The 22,726-nt window shown below is 41.8% G+C and overlaps 1 protein-coding gene across 1 annotated transcript; it reads right to left on the bottom strand.

Annotated features, from left to right (window-relative positions):
- Positions 1-21,026: 21,026 nt before the first annotated feature.
- PDE6H (phosphodiesterase 6H) lies at positions 21,027-22,398 on the bottom strand. Its single transcript, XM_062491401.1, has 3 exons — positions 22,259-22,398; positions 21,971-22,011; positions 21,027-21,103 (listed from the first exon to the last, which is right to left on the bottom strand). Exons 1-3 carry the CDS (start codon positions 22,396-22,398, stop codon positions 21,027-21,029), a joined length of 258 nt encoding a protein of 85 aa, XP_062347385.1.
- Positions 22,399-22,726: the final 328 nt, after the last annotated feature.

Here is a 22,726-nt window from a genome sequence, read left to right as displayed (position 1 = left end):
GGTACAAGAATAGGGGCACAAATGTCTCAATTCCAATTTTTTTAATTATTTCTGAATTGCATTTGTTTTATATATAAAGCACACACACTGCCTTAGTCTTCACTATCTCAAAATAGGCTTGCACTAGGATTTCTGTACAGACTGCATAAAATCAGTTATTAGCTGACATTCATATTGAACCCTATAGCCCTGAAATACAGCCCTGACATTGCTAATAACTGGACATGAGATTTGTACTGAATCTGCAAGACCTCAGGACTAAAGTCTGAACTTTATCTGCCTGCAGCTTTGTTTTGCTTAATTTAGTTGTGACAGCAATTTCTCTAATTGACATGTTTGGCTCATTTGTTTTATTTTGTTTGCCTTTGTGTGGTAGAAACATAGGTTTATACAGACAGCAGTAACAAGGAGGAGTTCTGTGTAGAAATGCAGGCCTACAGCTGGACAAACCACATTTTGGGGGTAACAAAGACATCTGAAGTCAGTGGGGGTTACTTGCTTGTCAGCAAGGAATTCTTCAGAGTTGGGAAAAGCCACTCAAATAAAAACATGGTAGGCAGAGAAAAGGGTTTGGAAAAAATCTATTAATTGTATGATTGGGACTGCTGGTACCATGCACTGACTGCAACACTACTCAGAGTTAATTACTTGTCATAGGATCATAGATATGAAAAGATCCCCTTTAAAAGCATTCCCTATCCTTCCTGCTTTATCCTTATATCAGGCCAAAAGATAGAAGCTTGGTTTCATGCACCTTTGTATTTGCTTTGTATCTGAATCAGATACCAGCACCAGTAGTATTTATGTTTTTACTAGAAAAAAAATTCCCATTGCTTTAGGCCTGGCTTCTAGATTTAATTCTCTTCACAACAGGCAAGACCCCATAATAAAAGATTCTCATCTGAAGGATCTGATTTTAAATGTAGATGACATCATATATAAGAATTAAAGGAATTAAACACAAAACTGATGAACCTATTTTTAAACTATAGTGGATACCTAACTCTAAGGGATGCCTGGTTCAGTAACTGGTGGTTAAGGGTGAGCTGCAAGATAAATAAATACTGAGATAAATACTCACCTAGGTCAAGAAACATCAGGTATGGGTAGATCAATTTTCAATTTTTTTAGAGCTTCACAGAAATGTGATCACTAATTTATTTTGTCTTGCCTTATCTTCCACCATGAGGTTCTATAAAGGAAAATTTAAGGGAATAATTGAAAGGGTAATATGTAAGAGCAGTGACTGTCTTCTGTCACAAATTAGCTAGGGGGGGGCTCTTCATCCTAAACCAATTAAATGTAAATACTAAAATCAAACTAAAAGCTCATAGCAGGATAGTTTGATTTTGTTTATTTTAAGAGAAGAGCTGCCTCTTTTGGTTTATTTTATGGCCTGCAGAAGAATTAGACGTAGTGTCTGTAATCTGTGTACTGCACCATAATCCCATGCCTGGATTATACTCCTTCCAAGGTGCTTTTCAGCTGTTTGAGGTGGCACGAGCAGGAAAGTCTGGAGGGTTATACCATGAAGATCCAACAGCAAGGTCAATTTGCACAGGAGTTCAGGAATAACTGCAGCACTGGAGGTCACAGCCACCTAAGCACACTGGTTGGACTCCTCCAGCTTTCTCTGTTGTCCATGAAGGTATGTACTCATGAGGAACAATGCAGAGCACTGAACTTTGGTTCTGCTTGGGTCTGCTCTTTTGAAGACCTGCTTTTCCTCCACTGGTTATTGAGGCACCAGTGGTGAGTTCCTTGGCTAACACAGGAGTCCAAATTGAGTATCTGTGAATATACATTCCCAGGATTTCTCTGAATTGCAGGTAGGTATGACTGTCCAGCCCCTTGGACCTTGCCCAAAGCAAGTCACAAAGGGGATACGTGGCCACAGAAGGGGCTGTGGGTGGGGTGATTTTTACTGAGCAGAAGAGGGAGAATTCAAATCTTCTTAGAGTCCTCAGCATCTTACTGTGTGCTCTTGATCATGGATATAACAGAAAACTTACGAGTTCCACAAATGGTCTCCAGGGCTAAACAGTCATGGGAGTTCTGCTGTTTGCTGCCACAAGATGAGTGCCATGACCTCTGTATCAGGAATATTTGTTATGGTTGTACCAGTTTGTGCATGACATGAGGGACTGACCAGTGGTTCTTCATGCACTTCCTAGGAAAGTTTCTTCCTCCCTGTCATAATCACACTCCACACATGGTTAGACAACCCTCCCTAGAGTCAGACTCTATGGATGTGTTTCTCTCTGTAGGGAAGGTGGTCCTGAGAGGCAAGCAGGTGTGGGATGTATGGGCCATGCTGCTAAAATATTTGAGACATTTTATAGCTCTGAGAAAAGATATTTGAACCATAGTGTTTCCCTGCTCATAATGAGATAAAATGGTGCTTTTAATATAACTGTATTACAGTACTACTGTGTGCTGCAAGAAAACCTTTGTGATATGAGCAAATAGTGAGAAAAAAATCCTGAAACTGGCCTTAAAATTATTCTCTTTTGCAGGATGAAAACAAATATTGAATGGTTGATATCCTGTGATTTCCAGAATTACTTTTTCTTTTTCCCAAAATGCCAGTTGAATGATCCGATTTACTTCCCCTGTATAAACAGTAATTTCTGTCATCTGGTCACACACCAAATGAAGTCAGTCATATGCTCTTATTTCAATGATCCAATTTAATTTCTAACATCATGATACTAAAAAATCATCCCCTTAATTGGAATCATGTGTAAGGTGCAGTGTTTTGCTAAGAGTCCACCTTTGTTTAGAGAGGTGAACAGGAGAGGCAGAGAGGGCAGGGATAGGAGGCTGGAGTGACTGCCCAGAGTTTGGAGTGGAAGAACTGCCAATGAAAACTATATCATAAATCTGTTGTGTCCACTGGGCAGCATTATCCCTTACATGAGCTCTAAAGTTTGCTGCTTCATAGCCTAAAATTTAGTCTGGGATCCCCAGGAAATTTGGATACCTCTGGTGAGAATTTTTGTATTCTTTCTTGGGGAAAAAAAATGCTTGTGTTGGTAGCAGGTGAATTAAAAATGTCTTCTTTAAGCTTTATATTGCAAACTGTTTTTCTCTCTAGGTTTTAATTTGTCTGTGAGCGAATCAAGGATGGCAGGAATTCAGGATGAGTGCACTAAAGCTTTTTTCGACACATTTTTCTTTAATCTCATTCTTTCTACAGTATCATAGTACACCTAAAGTGCTTCGGGTTTGCTACTTCTTTCCCAAAGAATCATTTATTTCTAGTGGAGCAGCTAAGAGGACAGGGGAAAACAACAGGCTTTTAAAGGTAGTGGGTTCTGTTGTCACCAGAGAGAACAAGAATGGCCACGAGATGGTAGCAGTCTATCAGAGAAGGCCAGGAGATGGATCTGAGCTTCTCTTCTCGATCCAGGGAGGCAAATGCACCCTCTGTGCCTTGTAGCTTACAGTGGAACACTTGCAGTGTACAAGCAGAGCTATTTTAGAACTATTTTTGGAATTATTTCGCTCTGAGGTAGTCTTGTGTGAGGCAAAGCAATAAAGAGCAGCACCATGGGCTGGTGCGCCGTGGCTCAAGCAAGGATGCCAAATGCAAACCCATTTGAGAATTGCCCGTGTAGGCTGACATCTGGGATTGTGTCCTGCTGTGAGGCCTTGGCTGGCTCCTTCAGTCCTCCTTTTTGGGCTGTCCTCATGGCATCCAGGATGGCACAGCCCCAGGCTGCAGCCTTAACTCCTCCTGCCCTCTTGGATCTGTTCAGGGTAATGCAGGGGTTAATTTCATATTGCTTGGCCTTGTGAGAGATCAGGTGCCAGCCTCTCTCCCTTGGCTGACATAAACTTCATGTTAATAGAAAAAGATGGTGAAAACTCCATCGTGTGCCCTGTCTGGTTTTGACAGAAATGCAGTCATATGCCCACACGTGATCAAGATTAAACTTGGTCTGCAGAGTGATCTGGCAGTGTGCAGAACCCTATTAATGTGTGTAAACACACAGGGTTTTTTTGGAGGGGACGGGGGGGAAAAGAAGAGTTTTTTTCCCTGCTGCTTCTGCTGGAAGATAAAAGAGAAAGGGGAGCTTCTAACAGACTGGTGGGGCAGGGAACTGCAAGGATCATTTTGGTCTGGGTTGCAGTTAGCAGAAAAGATACAGGAGACTGTTCTGTAAACTACTTCACTGTGAATTCTTGCAGAATTTCATCCTTTTTTTGGATGCCTGGAATTTACGGAAGGTGTTTGAAGGCTGGCAACACTTATCTATCTTGTATCTGTTCTACATCATGCTTGAGTGAGGTTATTGTGTGTCAGCAGGACTTAATATAAGGGCAACATCCAACTTAGAACATTACAAAGTTAATTTAACTCTGCAGCGACGATGAGCCCTGCGCTTCTTAACGCATTTGTCTGTACAAGTGCTAGTTGTGCTACAAACAGCAGCAGTTTCATTTAGGCATGGTCCTCAGATGTGAATGCTCAAACACCTTCCAGCATGCAATTTAAATATTTCAAAGCCAGCAAAAAGGCAACAGTATTTGTATTGAACTAACTTTCACGATCATTTGCTTGCTGAGAGCCAGAACCAAGAGCCTGAACAGCCTTTTCCTCTACAAAGTCCATCTTCTGTGTAAGTTTTTTCTCCTCAGTGCTAATGATTTAAATACCCTTAAATATTCCTTACTCAGTAAGACTCTGTCTCTGGAGGCAGAGGAGGAGTCTAAATGTCACTTCATGTTGTAAAAATGAAGACTTGGTTTGTATGAGGTGCCTTTTGCCCAGTGCAAACATGCACGCATGCTTTAGATTTCTCTCGGTTTCTATAGGACTATTCTTAGCAGCACAGTGAAACGTGGTAATGTTAAACATGCTACAGAGAAGGTTCAAAATAAATCATGTCTCAAATTGACCTGATTGTCTTCTTTGCAGTTTTCCTTTGGCTATAATATAGCTCAGGAAGGGATAAAATGCTTCACTGAAAGTAACAGTTTAGTTTGTTTCTCTCTGATGCAACCGCTGACACATTTTCCTATTTCTCACTTAATTTCCATGTTTTCCTTTGATTACACAATTCTCCAAGGTGAATCCTCCATTTTACAGAAAGCAAACTGTTTAAGAATATGTATATATAAATATTCCAGATATTTCTAGCTAAATAATAATAATAATAAATATACTCTCTGGATACTTATACAACTGGCTGACTTAAGGGATTTGGTAAATCTCTATGAATTTTACAGGTATTTGAGAAGTTCCAAGTCAAGCAAGCTTCTTTAAATCTGGTAATTTCTGCTTTGTTCTTTTCTGTTCTTTGCAGACATTTTATTCTCTCAGGCCGTCTCACGGTGTCACATCCCCAGCAGCCAATACTGATTCTTGTGACCATGCTTAGATATTTTTTTTTTTCCAGTTCCAACTTTAATAAGCCTCCTGGGCTTTCTTTGAAGATTTCATTTGCAACTGCAAAGAAACCCTTTGTATTCCAAGTCTTCTATGTGGATTAAAAATGTTTTAAAAGATTTTATTTTGAAGACTGAACATAAGAGTTCTTGAAGATACATAGAGCTGGGTACTTGACACACAAGTGAACTCAAGCCTGGTACACAAAAAAACTAAAAAACATGCAAAATTTTTTTCTGCTTTCTTTAAAAATTTGCTTTGAGCCTGTTGCAATGTTTAAATTCCTTCCAGTGTTCACTGAGATGTAAAGGAGGTCTGTAAATGTTTCCTATTTTCCTCCAAATGTTCTGGTTCTTGTATACATATATGTTTCTTCACATACTTGGGGAATAATTCTAATTTTTTTTTTTTTTTTGTAACTTTAAAATCTTGGCCAAAGTTCTTGAGACATGTTGAAACAACCTGAGATCACCTAAAAGGGAATCTGAAATGTCGTGATACAAACCTGGCCTTGCAATGTCAGAAAGTTTGCAAGCAACAATATATGCCTTTTTCTGAAGCAACACTGCTTTAACACAGATGCTTGCCCAAGTCTTGTTACTGTGTTCCAGCACAATCCCTTGAGAGAAATGGGCAACACTGAGAAACTTTTGGAAACATTTGGGGAAAAAACGAGTCACAGAAAATGGATGGTGACCACACATGGATCCTACTGCTCCTGCACATGATCTCAAGAAATCGGGAGTGTCTTTTTATTATATGGTTGTGCAGTGCTTAGAACAGCAATGCTTTGAACCCTGCTAAAGGTTACTGGACGTTATGGGAATGCCAAGTAAATACTATTATGTGCTACTTAACCAATGGTAATTGTAGTGCTTTCAGAATTTGTTTTGTTCCCACAGGTTTTATTTTTATCCACACTCCTCAGCTATGTGTTGGTGTGACTATCACTGCAATAGTTTTGCCAGGACTGGTCCTCATTGCATTCTAGTCTGCTTTATGTTTGGATTCTGAGTATGGCACTGACCTCCAATCAAATGCAAAAGTCCCTGTTTGAGCTAGGCACCTTAGGGTTTTTCCCTTGTTTGTGGAGAGTTCTCCAGTGTAGCTGAGACTGGAGCACAACTCATCTCATGCTGAAGCAGATGCCTGTGTTTGGTTGGATGAATATCTCCTTCAGCTCCAGTGGTTTTATTGACTAGATCCCCCTTGGCAGTCATGCTACAGATGCCTAAAGCCAGGAGAGATGAAACCCCTCCTTGGAGACCTGTTCCATGCTGCCTGTGTAACTGAGCATAGGAAGATGATGTGTGGAGGGTGTTTAACCCAAACCCCATCAGAGGGCTGGGGGCTGCCTCCCTGCCCAGCAAAGGGGCTCCTCTCAATTTTTCCTGTTCTGTAAATCAGTCATAACCATGTCCACAGAGCTGGCCACTTCTAGGGCAGAACATGAGTTCCAGATAACAATTTCTCTCCCTTTTTCCCTCTGCCACGTCTTCCCTCTGTGCCCTGTCCTCCCCTTTGGCTAATCCCTGCTGCTGTTCCCAGTGCTATCTTTGTGCCCATAGCCTTCTGGGGTGATTATGGCCACCAGTGGTACCAGGGCTGATGAATTTCAGTGTTGGTACAGAGTCTGAGTTTGTGACTTTCAGTAAAGATTGCCCCTGATTTAATGCTCAGCCATCCAGGATGTGGATGCCCTGGGATAACCAGGCTGTGAAGGGTCTTGTGTCTTACAAAGATCTCCATAAAATACAGTGCAGCCAGAAATCTTCTTTAGCTCAGAGGTTACACCCGAAAATTGTAGAATGCAGGCTGATTGTGAGCAGGAATATGACATCAGAGCTGCAAGGAACAGAGGCCAGCTTTCCAGAATGGCACAGAAATGAGGGGGAAGTGAGAAAAGCTGATGAGGAAGATGCCTTTGGGCATGAAAATTTTGTTTTACAAAAGGGAAGGTGAGCAGACAGTATATGCCAATTGATCCTACAGCACTGCATCGATAAGCAGGAGCATTTAGGGATCAACTATCCTAACTGTGTAGCCTGTTAAACACCACGAACTTGGATTAACACTTCCACAGCACGAAAGATGGAAAAATATTCTGTTATTTTCTCTTTTACTTCTTTGTGGAAGCATGTTGTCTTGAGGTGACGTGTCTGTGTAAAATACTCCACATGTCTTCAGTGATTCCTGGACTAGCACATGAGTGTCCTGTCTGTATTTCATAGCTCAGATGTACTGGGCTAGCTCCAGTTAGAGCTGCAATACCTGAGCAGTGCTATGCTGAGACAGCACTGTCAACCTAGAGAACAGCACAGCAGTTTCACTGGTGACTCCTTTTCTCTGCAGGAAAATTAGCTGACCAGGCTGCTGTGCTGGGATGTTAGGTTGTTTCCCAAGGCAGAACTGTTTTGCTGGGCATTAACTCTGCAACCTTTGCACCAGGCTCTGTTGCCTGTTTCTGCACCAAACAGAGCTGTGATATAACAGTCAACATGACAAATACTAATGCAGTTGAGGTTATTTTAGTCTCTGTGTTGCAAGATAGCTGTACCCAGATTAGGACAATATGGAGTAGATCTGGTGATGCTTAATAAGTCAAGAAGATCTGGGCTGGCTGTGCAAATCAGCCTAGCAGATCTATGATGCAAAAACCAAAAAATTCAATAATGTTCCTACTTTTAAGATAAGAGCAAAGCCTCTTGGCTCACTGAAATGACAACAGCTCAAATAAAGCAGCACTGAAAAGGCAATGAAGCCACTGCACTGGCTTTAAGCTATCTGGCATGGATGCTGCTGAGAAAATTGGTGCAGCAGCAAGAATTATGCATTGACTGCAGAATGCTGCTGAGAAGCTATGTACAATCACTATAGGTTCACATTTCAGCTAGTTGAAGCATATATAGTCCAGAAACTAGTATGTATGAAACAAGTCCCTGCTCTTTAGGTGGCTGCATGGATTTTTCTAGACTCCAGCCTTGGATGATTTCTTCTGTCTTTTCCCTATTTAAATTTGTTTTTTTTTTTTTTCTAATGGACTGATCACGAAATCAAAGCATGGTGAAAAGCATCTTGCTTGCCTCAATTTTTTTCCCTGGATTCTTTAGAAATTCTTCATGAAGTCCCTGCAGACTGTAGACCACAGACTGAAAATCATTTAATAATTCTCTTTGCATGTGCCTTGCAGGTTCCTGGGACACAGCATGCCCTTCATCAGAAAAATCAGGGTGATGCTTCACAAATGCTTTAATAGGTTATTTGAGACAGAAGGTTTTTAGGTCAAGACAAAGGAGTATGTATGGCACAAAGAACCTGGTAGACAGCAAAAGGGCTAAGTGATATTCAGAGTATGATAATGAATTATGTTCCTAATTTCTTTTTGTGTTCAAAAATTTTCTTTATGAGATGAGAGGTAAGTGAGTTTGTAGAGTAGAAAACACTGGTTAGAGTTTCTCTGCTGTGGCTAGGTTGGGGTTTTTAAATGTTAAATTTGGGTTAGGAACAGTCTGTAGCTGTTACTTTCTTCTTCAGTTATATTTTTAACTTTTGGCCAAGTTTCATAGCCTTGAAGATGTTTATTTTTATAGATTTCAGAAAACAAAATAAATAAAAACAAGCTATTTGTATCTCTGTGCTTGTATTATTCAATGGCTATGACTTTCTCTGCTCAAAACCAGGATTCAGCAGCTGTTTTCTTCTGCAGTTGTGGAGAACTTGAATAATACTTGCTGGAGTTAAAGGTACAAAATATTTTCAAAAAACCCCATTGTCTTTGCTTCCAACAAGAGAAAGTTCTTATTTATGCAACAGCTACCAAAAGATGAAACTCATGTTATAACACTGTGTTTTCCCAAACAAACCCATCCCAGGAGCTGGGAAGTGGCTTACTACTCATTTTCCTACTCTAGGAAATACTTCCATGTAGGCAGAATTCATCCTGAAATATAAAGACATCATTGAGGATGAGCATCTTGGACCCCTCTGTGCTGCTCCTGGCCCTTGGTATTGCTATACATAGTATACTATATATATATATATATATACAATATATATATATACACTATATATATATAGCAATACATTGTATTGCTATAGCAATACTGTGGTACGGCTCCCCTCCTGCATGACAGGGTGAGCTGGGGGAGGCAGCTGGACTCCTTATGCTCTTGCATTCACTTAGGATACTACTGAACTTAAAATACCTCTTCCACCAGGTTTGGAAAAGCTTCTAAATGCTTCTATGGATGGGGAACTTCTGTGTGTTTCAGAGTCAGAAACGGGAAGCTCAGATGGGTCTTCACTTGGCACAGCTTCACTCAGAATGATTTTGCCTCAAAGCCTGAGAAGCGTGAGCTAGCAGGGCAGAGGTTTTAGGGCTCAGTTTTTGCAGAGAATTACAGAGAAAAACTCTTTAAGAATGCCATTGTCATTAAAGGGGCTTTCTGATATTTCTGGCTCTAAAAAGTCCAGTGAAAATTTAAGTGGGAAAATGTACCAAAGTCATCCTTATTTTCTGTATTTATAGCTCCAGTTCAGACAATACACCACAGACATTACTGCATAACCATACAAGGCTGCATCCTCAATAAGGACATTTGTGTTGACATCTCCTGAAGTCTGGCATGGTCAGAGGCTGAGCACCCAGTGCTGTGTGCAGGGGGGAAGCCAGGCACAGTAACCCTTGGAGGAACATCAGGCACAACCAGTACAAGCACATCAGGAGCTCCATGAGAGCAGGACCTGTTTGGCAGCCACTGTCACCATCCTCCAAAGGGAGCTTAAAGGAGGGACCTGAGTACGAGGCACGTGGAAGGAGGACTGGAGGAGGGTACCCACTCCCACACCTGCAGCCTTGCTGCCTCCAGCACTGGAACAAGAGCTTTTGTCACAGTCTGTGCATGCCACTACTGACTGCAAATCCAAAACGTGGCCTTGCTTCTGCAGCTGGACTTTGTTCTGAGGGAATAGGGGTGTCCTGGATACCGTTTGGTTAAGGAAACCTTATTTGCTATGAATACATTAGCAGCATCTCTCTGTTTTGAATCCCTTGGGAATCTGCAGTTCTCCCTCTGCTTCTGCTATATCAAGTGTGGACCCTACCTGCTGGGCACAGCACCTGCTGGGTTAATCACCCAGTTTCTGTCCTAGGTGTGTCCTGACAGCTTTTCTGAGGCAATAATCCCCCACCTTAACTTTGCTTTGAGTAACCCATGAAATGTAATGTACTCAGTTATTAGTGAGTATGAGGCAGTCTCCTCTGGTTTGTCATAGATAGCTAAAATATTAAACCAACAGCTACCTTGTCTTCTCTAAAATGTTCCTTCTTGCTAATTATTTAATGAAGGCTAAGAACTTTATGTCTCTTTCTACACTAAAGCCCTCAGCTCCATTGTTTCAGCAAGCCTAGATGGGTTTTACTGCTGGGATCAGCTGCCAACACTCTGGAGAAGCTAGAGGCTGGCACTTGGAATGGGGATGCCTCAAAAACAAAATGTGGAAAGAGACTACTTGCTGGAAGAAAGCAGCTCCTTGAAACAGTGCACACAAGACCACCTGAGCTTCTCCCAAGGACCTAGATGTATGGTGACTTATGGGAACAAGGTCAATTTTCAGCAGTTGTGATTCTGAACCTGTGTGTAGAAAATGGCTGTGAAATGTATTATTTTAATCTTGAAACTACTGCTAGAATAGAGTAATTACAAAGATTATTTTATCTGCCCACAGGAAATTTACTTAACCAACTTCCAACAACTTCTACTTATCTTCACCATGTCCTGTCTGAATTCTTTAAATGCTGCTCCTAAGTAACACTGACTTAAAGCAAAAACCACCTTGCCCCTGCATTTTCTAACTGTATTTAAATACCGAAGGTGTCCCAACCTCTTTAGGTAAGGAATAATATGGAGTTTTAATAGTTTTCAAGTAACAGTATTCTAAATCGGAACCCAGAATTTGCAGCTGATTCACACTGGCCAAAAAAACAGATGATTACAACATCCTCTTCCTGGCAGCACCAAAAGTAATTGGCATAGGTTACTTTTGTCAGTATAGACAAGTTCTCTTGTCTCTTCCAAGGGAAGCACTGAGGAAACTTGCAGGTAGCATCAAGTAAAACAAGGTGGGTTTTTTTATGCATACTGAAAGAAAAAGGCCACAGATCTATTTATTAATTTTTTGTGTATTAGGGTTTATTGTATGAGCTCCTTAACTAAGGGTACCATAGATAGTAAAGGATTTTCTAAGTTCAGAAAGTGTCTCTACTGCATCATGAAAGAAAAATTTACCAAGTGCTATTGTAGACAAAGACATCATCTCTGGCTCAAGATGTCCTTGAGTGCAAATCACTGGAAGCTACTAGATAGATTAGTGACATGCTGTTATATATGGCTACAGCTGGAGACAAAGTACTGCGTCTGATGGACTTTATTTCTGATTTGGTGGAGACTTTTAACTCTTGTGCTTTTCTGCACCTTTCTCATTTAAATTAGACAGACAGTAGACAGCAATGAAGACCTATTTTGCTTGTTCTATAGCAACAGGTTAGAAATTTTGCAATGCCTGCTTCAAGCTCAGTGGCATTAGTTTAACATGCATGCCAGTCTCCATTCTTCCAAATGCTTTTGTATGAGTATGCAGGTTATTGCACTCAAGCACAGTTCTTGCTCATGGAATCCCACCTGTGCACTAGTGGGTAAGCCTGGGTATTAGACTGTCAAACACAGCTGGTATCATCCTAATGACATCCTGAAAGCTTCTCCAGTGGTCCTGCACAAGAGCTCTGAAATGCTTGAGCCATAGATGTTACCCTCAGCATATCTATCCACCTTCCTGTCACATACTCTTGGTTTGAAGAGCTACAGAGCACAGATCATGTGCAAAGTTGTTTCTGAGTTTCATTATTGCCTATGTGAGAAATGAGTAATGTGGTTCTTATCTGAATTCACCAAACCAGCCACCAGATATGATTTTACTTTTCTGCTGTATATAAGAGAGAGACTCATCTCCTATCAGAAATCATGTTCCCATGAAGACACTTCTGGGTCTGATCAAATGTCTTTTTAGCCATCTCTTTAGTAAGTTAAACAGGGGTTAAGGACCTCTGATGAAAAGTAACAGAGCTGTTTTGGGTTCCTGAGTACTGTTCAGCAGCTGAGCTGCAGCCATGGGTTGCTCTTGTGCTCTGGGCTTGCTGCAAGCAGAGGCAATATGTGCAAGCCTAAGTCACCATGAACTGCACTCAATATTTGACAGCTGGAGCAGCCAAAGAGGTCACCTTCTCTAACCCAGGCAGTGAGCAGCAACCCCTTGATTTGAATTTTTGTCTGAGCTTTGGACCGATTTATCCCCTGTGTACGTTCAATGCTTTGTCACAAAGCTCAAGGGACTGAAGGGGCTATGATTTCTCATTTTTAAGTAAAGTCAAAGTCAAGACCTGGGAAAGGCAGAGAATGGATTTTGTACTGTTATGTAGCTCCCAGCCACAATTACAGTTTGAAAACAGGCCAGAGGATTTGTATGACTGGGACGTTTATTTGAGGTTCAGAGAGAAATTCCAGGTGGTCCCCACACTATGACTTTTCTCAGACCTTTGAAAGAGGTGATTAAAAAATTTCTCTGTAACTAAGTAATTATAACTAGCAACAACTTCCTCCTGTTTGCAATTTAGTTAATGTTAAATTTGTCTCTATCATTTCTGTCTGAAGGAACATGAAAATCTAGTTCATAATTGACTCATTCAGAATGATCAAGAAATATTGTTCTTCAGAGATCAGGCAGCCAAAGGCTTCAAGTTTCTCATGTTTGATCACCATATCAATCCTGGCCAAGGGTAGTGAGGGCAAAGAAATACTTATTCCTGAAGAGTTTATCAACAGCATCTTGGCATTAGGGTAGCTAATTATTCTGGTTAAATGCTGCTTGATGTTCTGGCATTTGTATGAGTGCAGATTTTATACACATAGAAAAACTATTGTAAGAAAATATAAAATCATAAAGCCTTTTCAATCAGGTAGTTCACTGGTTTGCAGCTGGTTGGGGTTTTTTTTGGAGGTTGACCTGATCCAAAGCTTATGGAAGTCAGTGCAAAAACTCCAAAGAGAATCCTGGCTTTAATTCAAGGAATTAAGTTGTATGCCTTAATGCCATAGGATATTATTGCACTAAAGAGCTTATTAAGATTAAAATGGGATTAGGCATTACTATGAATGAATGCAAAAAGTTTACATGGCTGGGATAAAGCTTCAAAGCTTCATTCCACATTTCAGGGAAATGGTTCCGGACTGAAACAAAGAAAAAATATTTTACGTATCATAACATTACACACAACAAGGTGCATGTTGTGCCTTCCAAAGTGAGAAATCTGGCACTAATGGTTGTATGTGGAATGAAAATCTTCCTGTATTTTCCAAAGAAGCAGCTCTCATTGAAGAGTGAAATGAAAATGTCTTGTGTGCTTCCACGCTCTTTGTTTTGAGCTTGAGATTTTTTTGCTTTTTTTTTTTTTCATATTTATTTTTCAGCAGCTGAGAATCTGGAATTTTCCTTTGTGTCTTGTTATCAGAAGCTCACAGATGGCTGCTAAACAGAACTTCCTATGTATTTAGCTTTGATATTGTAATGACCGAGCATGGATTTCACATGAAAAGCAAACTTACTTTCTATACATCACTAGTGTACAGCTGGAGAGACAACAGCAATGGAGATGGCCCGGCGTGACTGCCCTGACTCCTGCAGGAACTATGCCTGTGCTGTACCAGATGTTCTCTGCAGGGGATTCTTGGATGTTTCCTACAGCTACAAATGTACTGAGTATCAGAGCATTCCCAGTTCCCATGGGGCCCATGTTTTCCCAAGGATGGTACTTATCAGAACTTCTTGATAACAGCTACTTAATATTTTGATGTTATTTTCAGACAGTTTTTTCTTGTTTCATCCTCACTAATATTTGTCCTCCTTTGTTGTCTATACCCTACAGCTACTTCCAGGTGGAAATTGCAACACCACTTGACTATTTCAGGGGGCTGGAACAACTTCCCTGATGCCCGTGGAGTCCTTACTCCTCCTTTCTTCATTTTTGTTTACTCTTCACCCCCCTTCTATGGGTTCAAATACAGAACAGTTTATCAGCTTCTGTCCTGAAAATGCCTGGAACTGAATGGAGCCTTGTGAATGGGGATGCAATGGAGTTAAGATCCTCTCAGAATTATCATAGTATAGCTGCTTGTGGTACTCTTTGGCTACAGGAAGCTTTAGTTCAGAATTACCTCCTTTGCTGATGATATTTCATTCCAGTGTAATTGTTGACTGGCTTTCCCTTTGCTCTTGTCTGAGGTCAGACAAGATCATCTGGCTTAAGGTTTGTGTTTGCAAGGACTTTGCCCATTGCCTCCATCTGTGTGTTCCTCATCCCAGTTTTCTGTAGGTGACCTGGCCATGTACTGATATTTTCAAGACTGACTGCACTGCATCTTTGCAGTGGGCCCTTACTAGTGGAGTTCGGTATGCACAGACTGGAAAAATACACTTGCTTGGAGAACAGGGTTATAACTAATTCATAAGTTTACAGTGATGTACTTACAAAGTGCCTAGCAATGAAAGACCTTGATCCCAGAGAATATTTCTGGTAAAACTGCAGTTGCTAAAGTCAGATCTAATGCAACTTGTTGTTTTCCACATGATTGGCCTTTTTCTTTCTTTCTGCTATTTTTCTTTCTTTCTGGCATTTTTCTTCCCTTACTTTCAGACCCACAGCCAGTTCCCTGGTGCAGACAGATGCAAGATTGCTGTGCCCATGCCAGCAGCTGTCTGGGTGACACAGATTTGAGCTGGCTTGAATCCAGATATCTCTTGTGAGATGAGCAAATGAGTTTGCCTTTTCCTTGTGCCTAGAGAAACCAATGTGGTGTTTTGATCAAGCAGTGGGAATATTTGCCTCAGGTCACTGGTGGGGCAGAAACCTCTGTATGGCCTTCCATCTGCCTATAGCCTGTTTGCCCCTCTACAGCCCCCATAAACCTGCCTAGGTCATTCTTCCAAGAGATGTGTTCCAGCAGCCCTCAATGGTGGGGGTTTAATGATCCTGGGATTTCTATCTGTTGCTCATTTTGGTGTCTGACCAGAGGTGAGGGGATGGGTGCATTGAGTTATCCTAATAGCATAAGACATAGATTCTCCCACTGATGATATTCCTGCTTTGCCTACTCTGTCACCCATGATTACAAAGTCAGTGTGGTGGAAGTCTGGAGCTCCTATGCTGGGATGTGTTTTTCTCCAAGCTCTCTTCCTTCCTGGATGGTTGTGCAGCCACTGCCTCGCAGAGAGAGCAAGGTCTTTTGTAAGGGACCAAGTTCAGCTTGCTCAGTGCTTTATAAATTATTTGTACCTTGTGTGGATGTTCTTCTTCAGTATCATCACAGGCTGAGAAGTCCTGCAAGTGCTCCTTGGCCAGCACCCTCCCTGTCTGGCACAGAGCAGAGGGCAAAGCCCAGTGTACAGCTTTGGCAAGCAGCTTTCTGGGCCTTCACCACATTCCTTTTCTGTGTTCTCCACGTTCTTGAAGGCGTCTTTCCTTCCTGTGGACTTTTCCTGTGCTGACCACTGTCCTGACCAAGGTCTCAGGGTACCAAAAGCATTCATTCCCAGTGCCCCCCGTCTATAATCCTACTCTTTACAGGGTAGTGGAGTTCATCTATTTCTGTCATATCCCTTGTCTGCTCTGACATCTGGACAGTCTGTTGTATGTTGAGTATGTGCTGGTGAGTGCTATTCTCAGCCACTTCATTTACAGCCTCAGGAATGTGAGAGGCCCTCAAAAAAATGACAGAGGCAGGAAAGTGTTTGAAAATTCCAGAAGGCCATGATAGAGAAGGTGTTCTTTTCACCCAGCAGGAGCAGCAATGACCAAAATTCTCAACATAGTTATGCTAAACTTCAAGAAGAGGAACAACATAATACATGAGAGCCCATGTTAAAGGTAAGTTGAAAGTGGCAACTGATAGAATTCAGTCATTATGTACTCCCAGCACTGAATCCCCAGAGGCTTCAGCTATCCCACTCCCTCCAGGTGGATCACAGTTGGTGTGGACAAAGCTCAAAGCTATAAATGCTCCCTGCCTTGAGCTATTAGGATGAATTTTGGAGGTGCAGGTACCTGACACTAGGATACTAAGCTGATCCCAGCTCCATCAGCCCCGACAGCACTATGGGGACTGGGAATAAGGTTTCAAAGTTAAGCAGTCTTGTATGAGGAAATTCCAGAGTTGAGCACATTTATAAGCATGTGATACTATGTTTTGTTTTAATTGCATAATCTTATGCTCTTTCCCCCCCGCTCCAGATCTGTCTAGATTTGCCTCACAGTGGTGTGGTGATGCTGAAACAGACTGTTGGGTGGAATAACCTGCCCACCCGGTGGAGCATTACATAAATGCTCTCAAAAATACAGACTTCTTGTTCCTCAGACCTCCAAGCTGAGGCCCTGGATCTTACTGTCTGAGTGAGATCTGACTCAGAGAGAATGAGACTCACTAATGAGTACTTACAGCTGCAACCACAACTAATGACAGCTGCATTTTAAATTTCAAGATAAAATGTTAAGTACTCTGAAAAAGCAAGTATTGAAGAGCTAAAGGTGGTGGGTACTCTTAATTTTCCTAACTCTCAAAATATCATTTATAAAATAGAAAAGCACAGAGTGATATTGTCAGCATACACTTTTTAGCCTACATCTTATTGATAATACCATAGGAAAAATGTGACAGTGGCTTTATCCTGAGTGAGGTGCTGATTTGAAAACTGTTGGAGGATGGTAATTTTGCACTAGTGCTCTTCAGATCTGCTGAAGAATCCAGGTTACATGGAGGGTTTGGGGGGGGGGGGGAGGTGTTAATTTTTTAAAAAAATTATTGATTTTTAACTGAGATTCTTGAGGCAATTTAGATATTGGGGGGGTGGGGGGGAGTGGGGGGAGGGGGAAGCAAGACGAGTGCTTCTTGCTTTTCCCAAGGTTTGTTATTCTTCTCTTGCAGAGATTCGGGTTTAATTAACTTCCTCACTAGAGTCAGAAACTGGAGTCAGTGAGAATGGGACTCAAAAGTTGGTTCCAGCTTTAAGTACACATAACTATGTGAGAAGATGTTTTTCTGGATTTCAAAATGTGGCTAGGGAGCATTTATAAAAAGCCCTCACAAAGGGAGTCCTGGACAACTCATATTTGTATCCCACAGGATAGAGAATATTCAAAGACAAAAGACTTTCAATTGGACACTCAGTGACAAGTTGCAAGAAAAAAGCTCCAAAGATGGCATGAAAGAAAACCCTTCTAAGGCTGAGATTTGACAGCATAACACAAGAAGGCAATTGCACTTGACCATCTTGAAACCCCTATGATCACCTAGGAAGTTCAGCCACAGAAAGGCAAGAGGAGATGAATGTTTGCAGCTCTGTCTTGCAGTCACTCAGCTCTGTCTGGCAGTAAGGAACTAAGTGGTAATCACATCTCAGCAATTTTTTTTTCTATAGGGTAGAAAACATGCTGCCATTCATTTGCACAGAGTGCCAGAAGATGTAACCGGCCAAAAGATTTCAGCCTGAAGGAAACCATGTGCAACATTTTGGGAGAATATACCAGTCATCACTCAGGAAAAAACTGCTACTCAGATGATATCACAGTCAGTCTTTATTGCCTATTGTTCGGAGAAAAGTTGCTGTTTTTCTCTAATGAGAAGTGAAAAGTGACTTTCAGGGCTTTCCCCAGGAAAGGAAAGGATTTCAGAAGGAAAAGCTAAGTCATCTGCCTTTCCCTGCCTATATTTTGTAAGCAAGTCAGACTACATACTTAAGATTTTTTAAACATTTTTTATTAATTTTTTATTCCTTTTGACATGATTTTATAGTAAAATAACAGAGAATAACATATTACAATCCACATAGACTTGAAATCCTTTGACAAGCTGCTTTAACACATTTGCTATCTTGTACCATAGCCATCTCTCACTGAAAAATGGAAGTTTCAGGAATTATGGATCATTAGAAAAAACTCAGAACCTCAGACAAAACAGCCACGAGTGTGTTTTAAGACTCTTCTTCTAAGCCTCAAAATTCCTTACAAGTAAAGGAATGAATATAATCCCTATTAATGAATAGAAATTATTTTTAAAAGAACTAACAAACTGTGTTGGTTCAAAACATTCATCTTCTGATACAGCTCATCAGCCAGGCATGAGAGCTGGGTTATGTGTGCATTCCTGTTAGACTCCTCTAGGAAGGAGAATGGAGTAGTTCTCTGATGGGAACTGGGGCTGAAGCAATCAGATGTGGAACTACACCAGGACCTTCTAATTTGCTAAAACTTCAGTCCCTGGACTAAGGAGAATTTTGCTTTTACCCCAGTATTTTCTGACAAAGTATCTCATTGTGTGGACTGTTTTCTCAAGGTCTGGGATGAAATAGGAGCAAAAGGACTAATTGAAATTTCCTTCTCTTGTTTTTTGTCCTGCTTAAAAAAGCTTAGAAAAGGGAAAACTCAATTACTAGAGAGGCAGCCAACTTGAAGGATTCAAAACTGGATTTAATGGGTCTTTTCCCAGAGAGAAGAGGACAGACTGAGAAGGTGGAATAAGGATCATATGTAACAGGATGGCATAATGGGAGGGAGAGCATGAGAGTATTGCCATAGGAACATTCACATTTAACTGCAGAAGGAGAGGGCTAGTACATGAGCTTGAAAATAAATGAAATCTGTTCCCTATAGTAAAAGCTAAATAAAACATCATTTACATAAAAAACACTTAGGGAAAGAAGAAAAGCATTAAAAGGTGCGAAAGGCAGGAGAAGCTGGAGGTAAGTGGAAAGGACAGACTGCCTCTGGCCAAGGAAATAACTGTGGGCTGCAATTAGCTAAATGGTACACGACTTCTGTGCTGCCACAGTGCTGCTGTTCTGAACCACTCCATGGCTTTACTGCTGCGTCTAATGGCAGGAATGCTGAATAATAAAAGCTGTACTCTGGACTGCCAACGGGAATTCATATCCTTTAGCTTTTGGTGCTCAAGCTATGTTTTAACAGAAAACTGCTAGCTTTTATTTCTGGAACAACAGTAGCAGATAACTGTGGCGCCGCCATGGATTTATAGCAATGCTTTATGCGTGGGGATCAATCGTTTAGACAGGATTTGCTCTCCTCTCCACAATCCCTCCTTGCTGCCATGAACGTGTTCAGCACAGGAAAGGTAAGACAGGGGGAGGCAGCTCTTATGCAAGGAGGCTGCTCAAGCTAAAGGCAATGATTAAAAATTCCACCTCCTCTTATGAATATTATATAGTTACAATAAACTTGCTCCTTGTCTGCAAACAAGGCAAAGGCCCTTCCTTAATGCCAGGGCCATAGGGAATCTCGGTGCCTTCCCTGAACATTGAAGAGGTTGTGGGTGCCTCACCACTAGGAGCACTCGGGGACAGATCGATGGGGTTAAGGGGATTCGCTCTGTGCCTGCCACCATGCACACATCCCACCCTTCCCCTGCCTCCCCCCTTGCTCTGCTGGTACTTCTCTCTGGGGACACCGTTTGCCTGCTTGAAATTGCCAGGGAGTGAAGAGAGAAAAGCCTTCCTGCTGGTGAGGGGCAGGGTGAAGGGTCACTTTTCCTATGCGAAATACAGGGAAGAGGGAGGAATTCGTGCAATATCATTTTCTGCTGGATGTGGCAAGACTGCTGGCACAGTCTGGTGACAGATCATAAGGATTCTCTGTCTTGATAAGCAGCAAACATGTCCTGGGGAGCAAATGTAAATATGTATGGGCACAGGGACAAATGTCACACAGGGCTTCCCATCAAAGGAGAGGAAACGCAGCGTCATTTGGAGTGCTACTTCTTTGGAACTGCAACCACAAAGGAATGAATAATAGGATTAATTCACTTAGCTATTGATCTCAGACACACACATTTTCATTAAACGTTATGGGAACAGCCAGACTCTCATGGTTCACAGCCTGTGGGCAGTGCATCAGAGATAGCATTTGCAAGCCCTTTTCCCCATTTGCTGATGAGGTAAATCTTAGCAGCACGTTCCTTATGGTGAGCCACTGGGGAAGGATCTCCTATGGAAACAGCCTGATGTCTGGACTGGTGACTAATGCTGTTCTCTACCAATGTCCTCTCAGCAAATAATTGATGGCTCAAACAACACGGGGACCTACCCATGGAAATTCTATGCAGAAAGCTGAAGAAAGGGAGGGAAGGAAGAAAACAGAATAGGCTGATTTAATTAGGTGTGGACATACATGCACACAATATCTCAGCTATTCAGGGAAAAAGTTCAAATACAGCCTCCCTGTATCACCATAAACATTGAAGATCTATGACAGTGAGAGAAGAAAGAATATGGTGCAGGGAGGCATTAAGACATTTTTCAGTAGTTTCATCTCAAGGAACATGAGGTCTGCTCAGGGTCCCAAATAACTTCTTTGCCAAATTAATCTGCAAAGTTAAGTTTCTCATAACTAGCTCTTACAAAACCACCCTGCCCATAAGCAAGTGGATGCAAGGGCCAAAAGTAAGTGTCAAAGGTGGTAAAGACCATGCTGGGATCTGTGGAGTCACCAGGTGACACCAATAGAGATCCTGACACCTTAGATGATCCCAAACTGGGCCAGCTCGTGCAGTTCCAGATGGCTGAAAGCTTCCCATGGGCAAATCACGGTGATATCTGCAAAAGAGAGAAAACGACAAATGTGCTCTTGTCAATGGACTGCTTGGATTTACTTTTTATTAATGGAAAGGCTGATTTACTCAGGAAATATGAAAAGGAATGAGATTCCATTTGAAGGTTAAATGGGCAGAGGAGCATTTTGAATCTGGTGCTACCTGTCAGACCCAACCAGATCAGTGTACTTTCTTTCTGTGAGCAAAAGCAAGCCAGCAACTCCACATCTCTTCAGTGACTATGTAAAGTGGTGTAAAAATTCACTCCAATTATGTGGTTTCTCCTGTTCTTTTAAACTGCCTGTAGCCAAACTGTGATCTCCATGAAGAAATGTGCAGCTTTAGATCAGGTGCTGAATAATTTGGCCTACAATATTCAGGATCTGTAACTCTCTATCAGTACTTCAAATTTCTGACTGGCTACAGCTCATCCAGTGCATGTTTCTCAATCCCAGATGGGTACATAAAATTCTAAAAATTAGGATTCTGATGACAACACAAATACTTAGCCATCTGGGATTTAGTTTCCGTGATTTTTTTGGTATTAATAGCTTAGCATTTAGCATTTCTTTGAGAATCTCATGTGGCTGAAATTCTTAGAGTATTAGCAGAAAACAAACAAGCACTTCTGCAGCCCAATGCAAGTAGTCTGAAGCTGAAGCATACGTAAATGGCCTTTCATTTACGTGGTGTATGTAAGTATAAGCATGAACGTGGCAGCTTGGGGAGGCAGAATGAGTCTTCTCTGGTGACCATGAGAGCTGCAGACAGGCCAGGGAAACAGAGACCACCTCGGAATCTTTTCCCATGATCAAGCTTATCTGCACGAGTGCTAAAACAGGGCCTGATGACAACATCCTGCAGAGCTTACCTGTGCCCAGCCCCTCCATGCCTGGGATGTCATCTCCAAACCTAGGAGAGAAAAGAGCAGGTAAGGAGTGAGTTTGGGGCAGCAACAAGGGAAGGGGACATGTCCTAAACCTCCAGCCAAGGAAGAAGAATTGTAGGTAGGGAGCAGAAGAGAAGCAGCTCCAGGTTGGAGAGCCGATGCCACCTGGGGACAGGGAGATGCCTCCTGACCCCTTGCCCGAGGGAAGAAGCACAGAAGCACAATGTATCAGTGGGGAGCTACTCAACCAGCATGGATTCTCTCCCTTACCCTCTTACTCCTTTTTTGGGGGGCTTGCTCTTGAACTGCCTTGTCTGTCTCTGCTTGAACTTGGGAGGCCCCTTGCGCGGTGTGGTGGGACCAGTTGGAGCATCTCCAGTGTTGAGGTTGGTGGCTGGGGTCTCACTCATGGCTGGGCTGTGTGTGGCAGGCACGTGCCTCTCTCAGATCCCTCTGTCTGCAAGATAACAGCAAGGACTGGCACAACACTCTGCTTATCTTTTCTAGGTATCAGCAGTCAGATGACAGAATTATGGAAAAAATATAATTGCTACAGGATTAAAGATAATGGTATTAAAGGTAAAGAAGAATTGTAATGCATAAAAATTAAGCAGGGTAGCATTGCCTTTCGTCTGGCATGCTAAACTTCAGATGCCAGACAAAGGACATTTGAACTAAGGCCAAAAAGACAATTACCCCATGGTGCTATGTCTTGCAGATTCATGGAGACCAACACTT

This window comes from Cinclus cinclus, chromosome 4 (assembly GCF_963662255.1).
Source record: "Cinclus cinclus chromosome 4, bCinCin1.1, whole genome shotgun sequence".
Lineage (NCBI taxonomy): Eukaryota > Metazoa > Chordata > Aves > Passeriformes > Cinclidae > Cinclus > Cinclus cinclus.
Note: the sequence above shows the minus strand (reverse complement) of the source record. Positions and strands in the feature narration are given on the sequence as shown.

Bases quoted from the DNA above. Each gene is read 5' to 3' on its own strand.
- PDE6H (XM_062491401.1), bottom strand. From the start codon at position 22,398: ATGAGTGAGACCCCAGCCACCAACCTCAACACTGGAGATGCTCCAACT. The intron at 22,012-22,258 runs GTAAGGGAGAGA...TTTCTCTCCTAG, and splicing joins CCCAAAAAAGGAGTAAGAGG to GTTTGGAGATGACATCCCAG. The intron at 21,104-21,970 runs GTAAGCTCTGCA...TCTCTTTTGCAG, and splicing joins CATGGAGGGGCTGGGCACAG to ATATCACCGTGATTTGCCCA.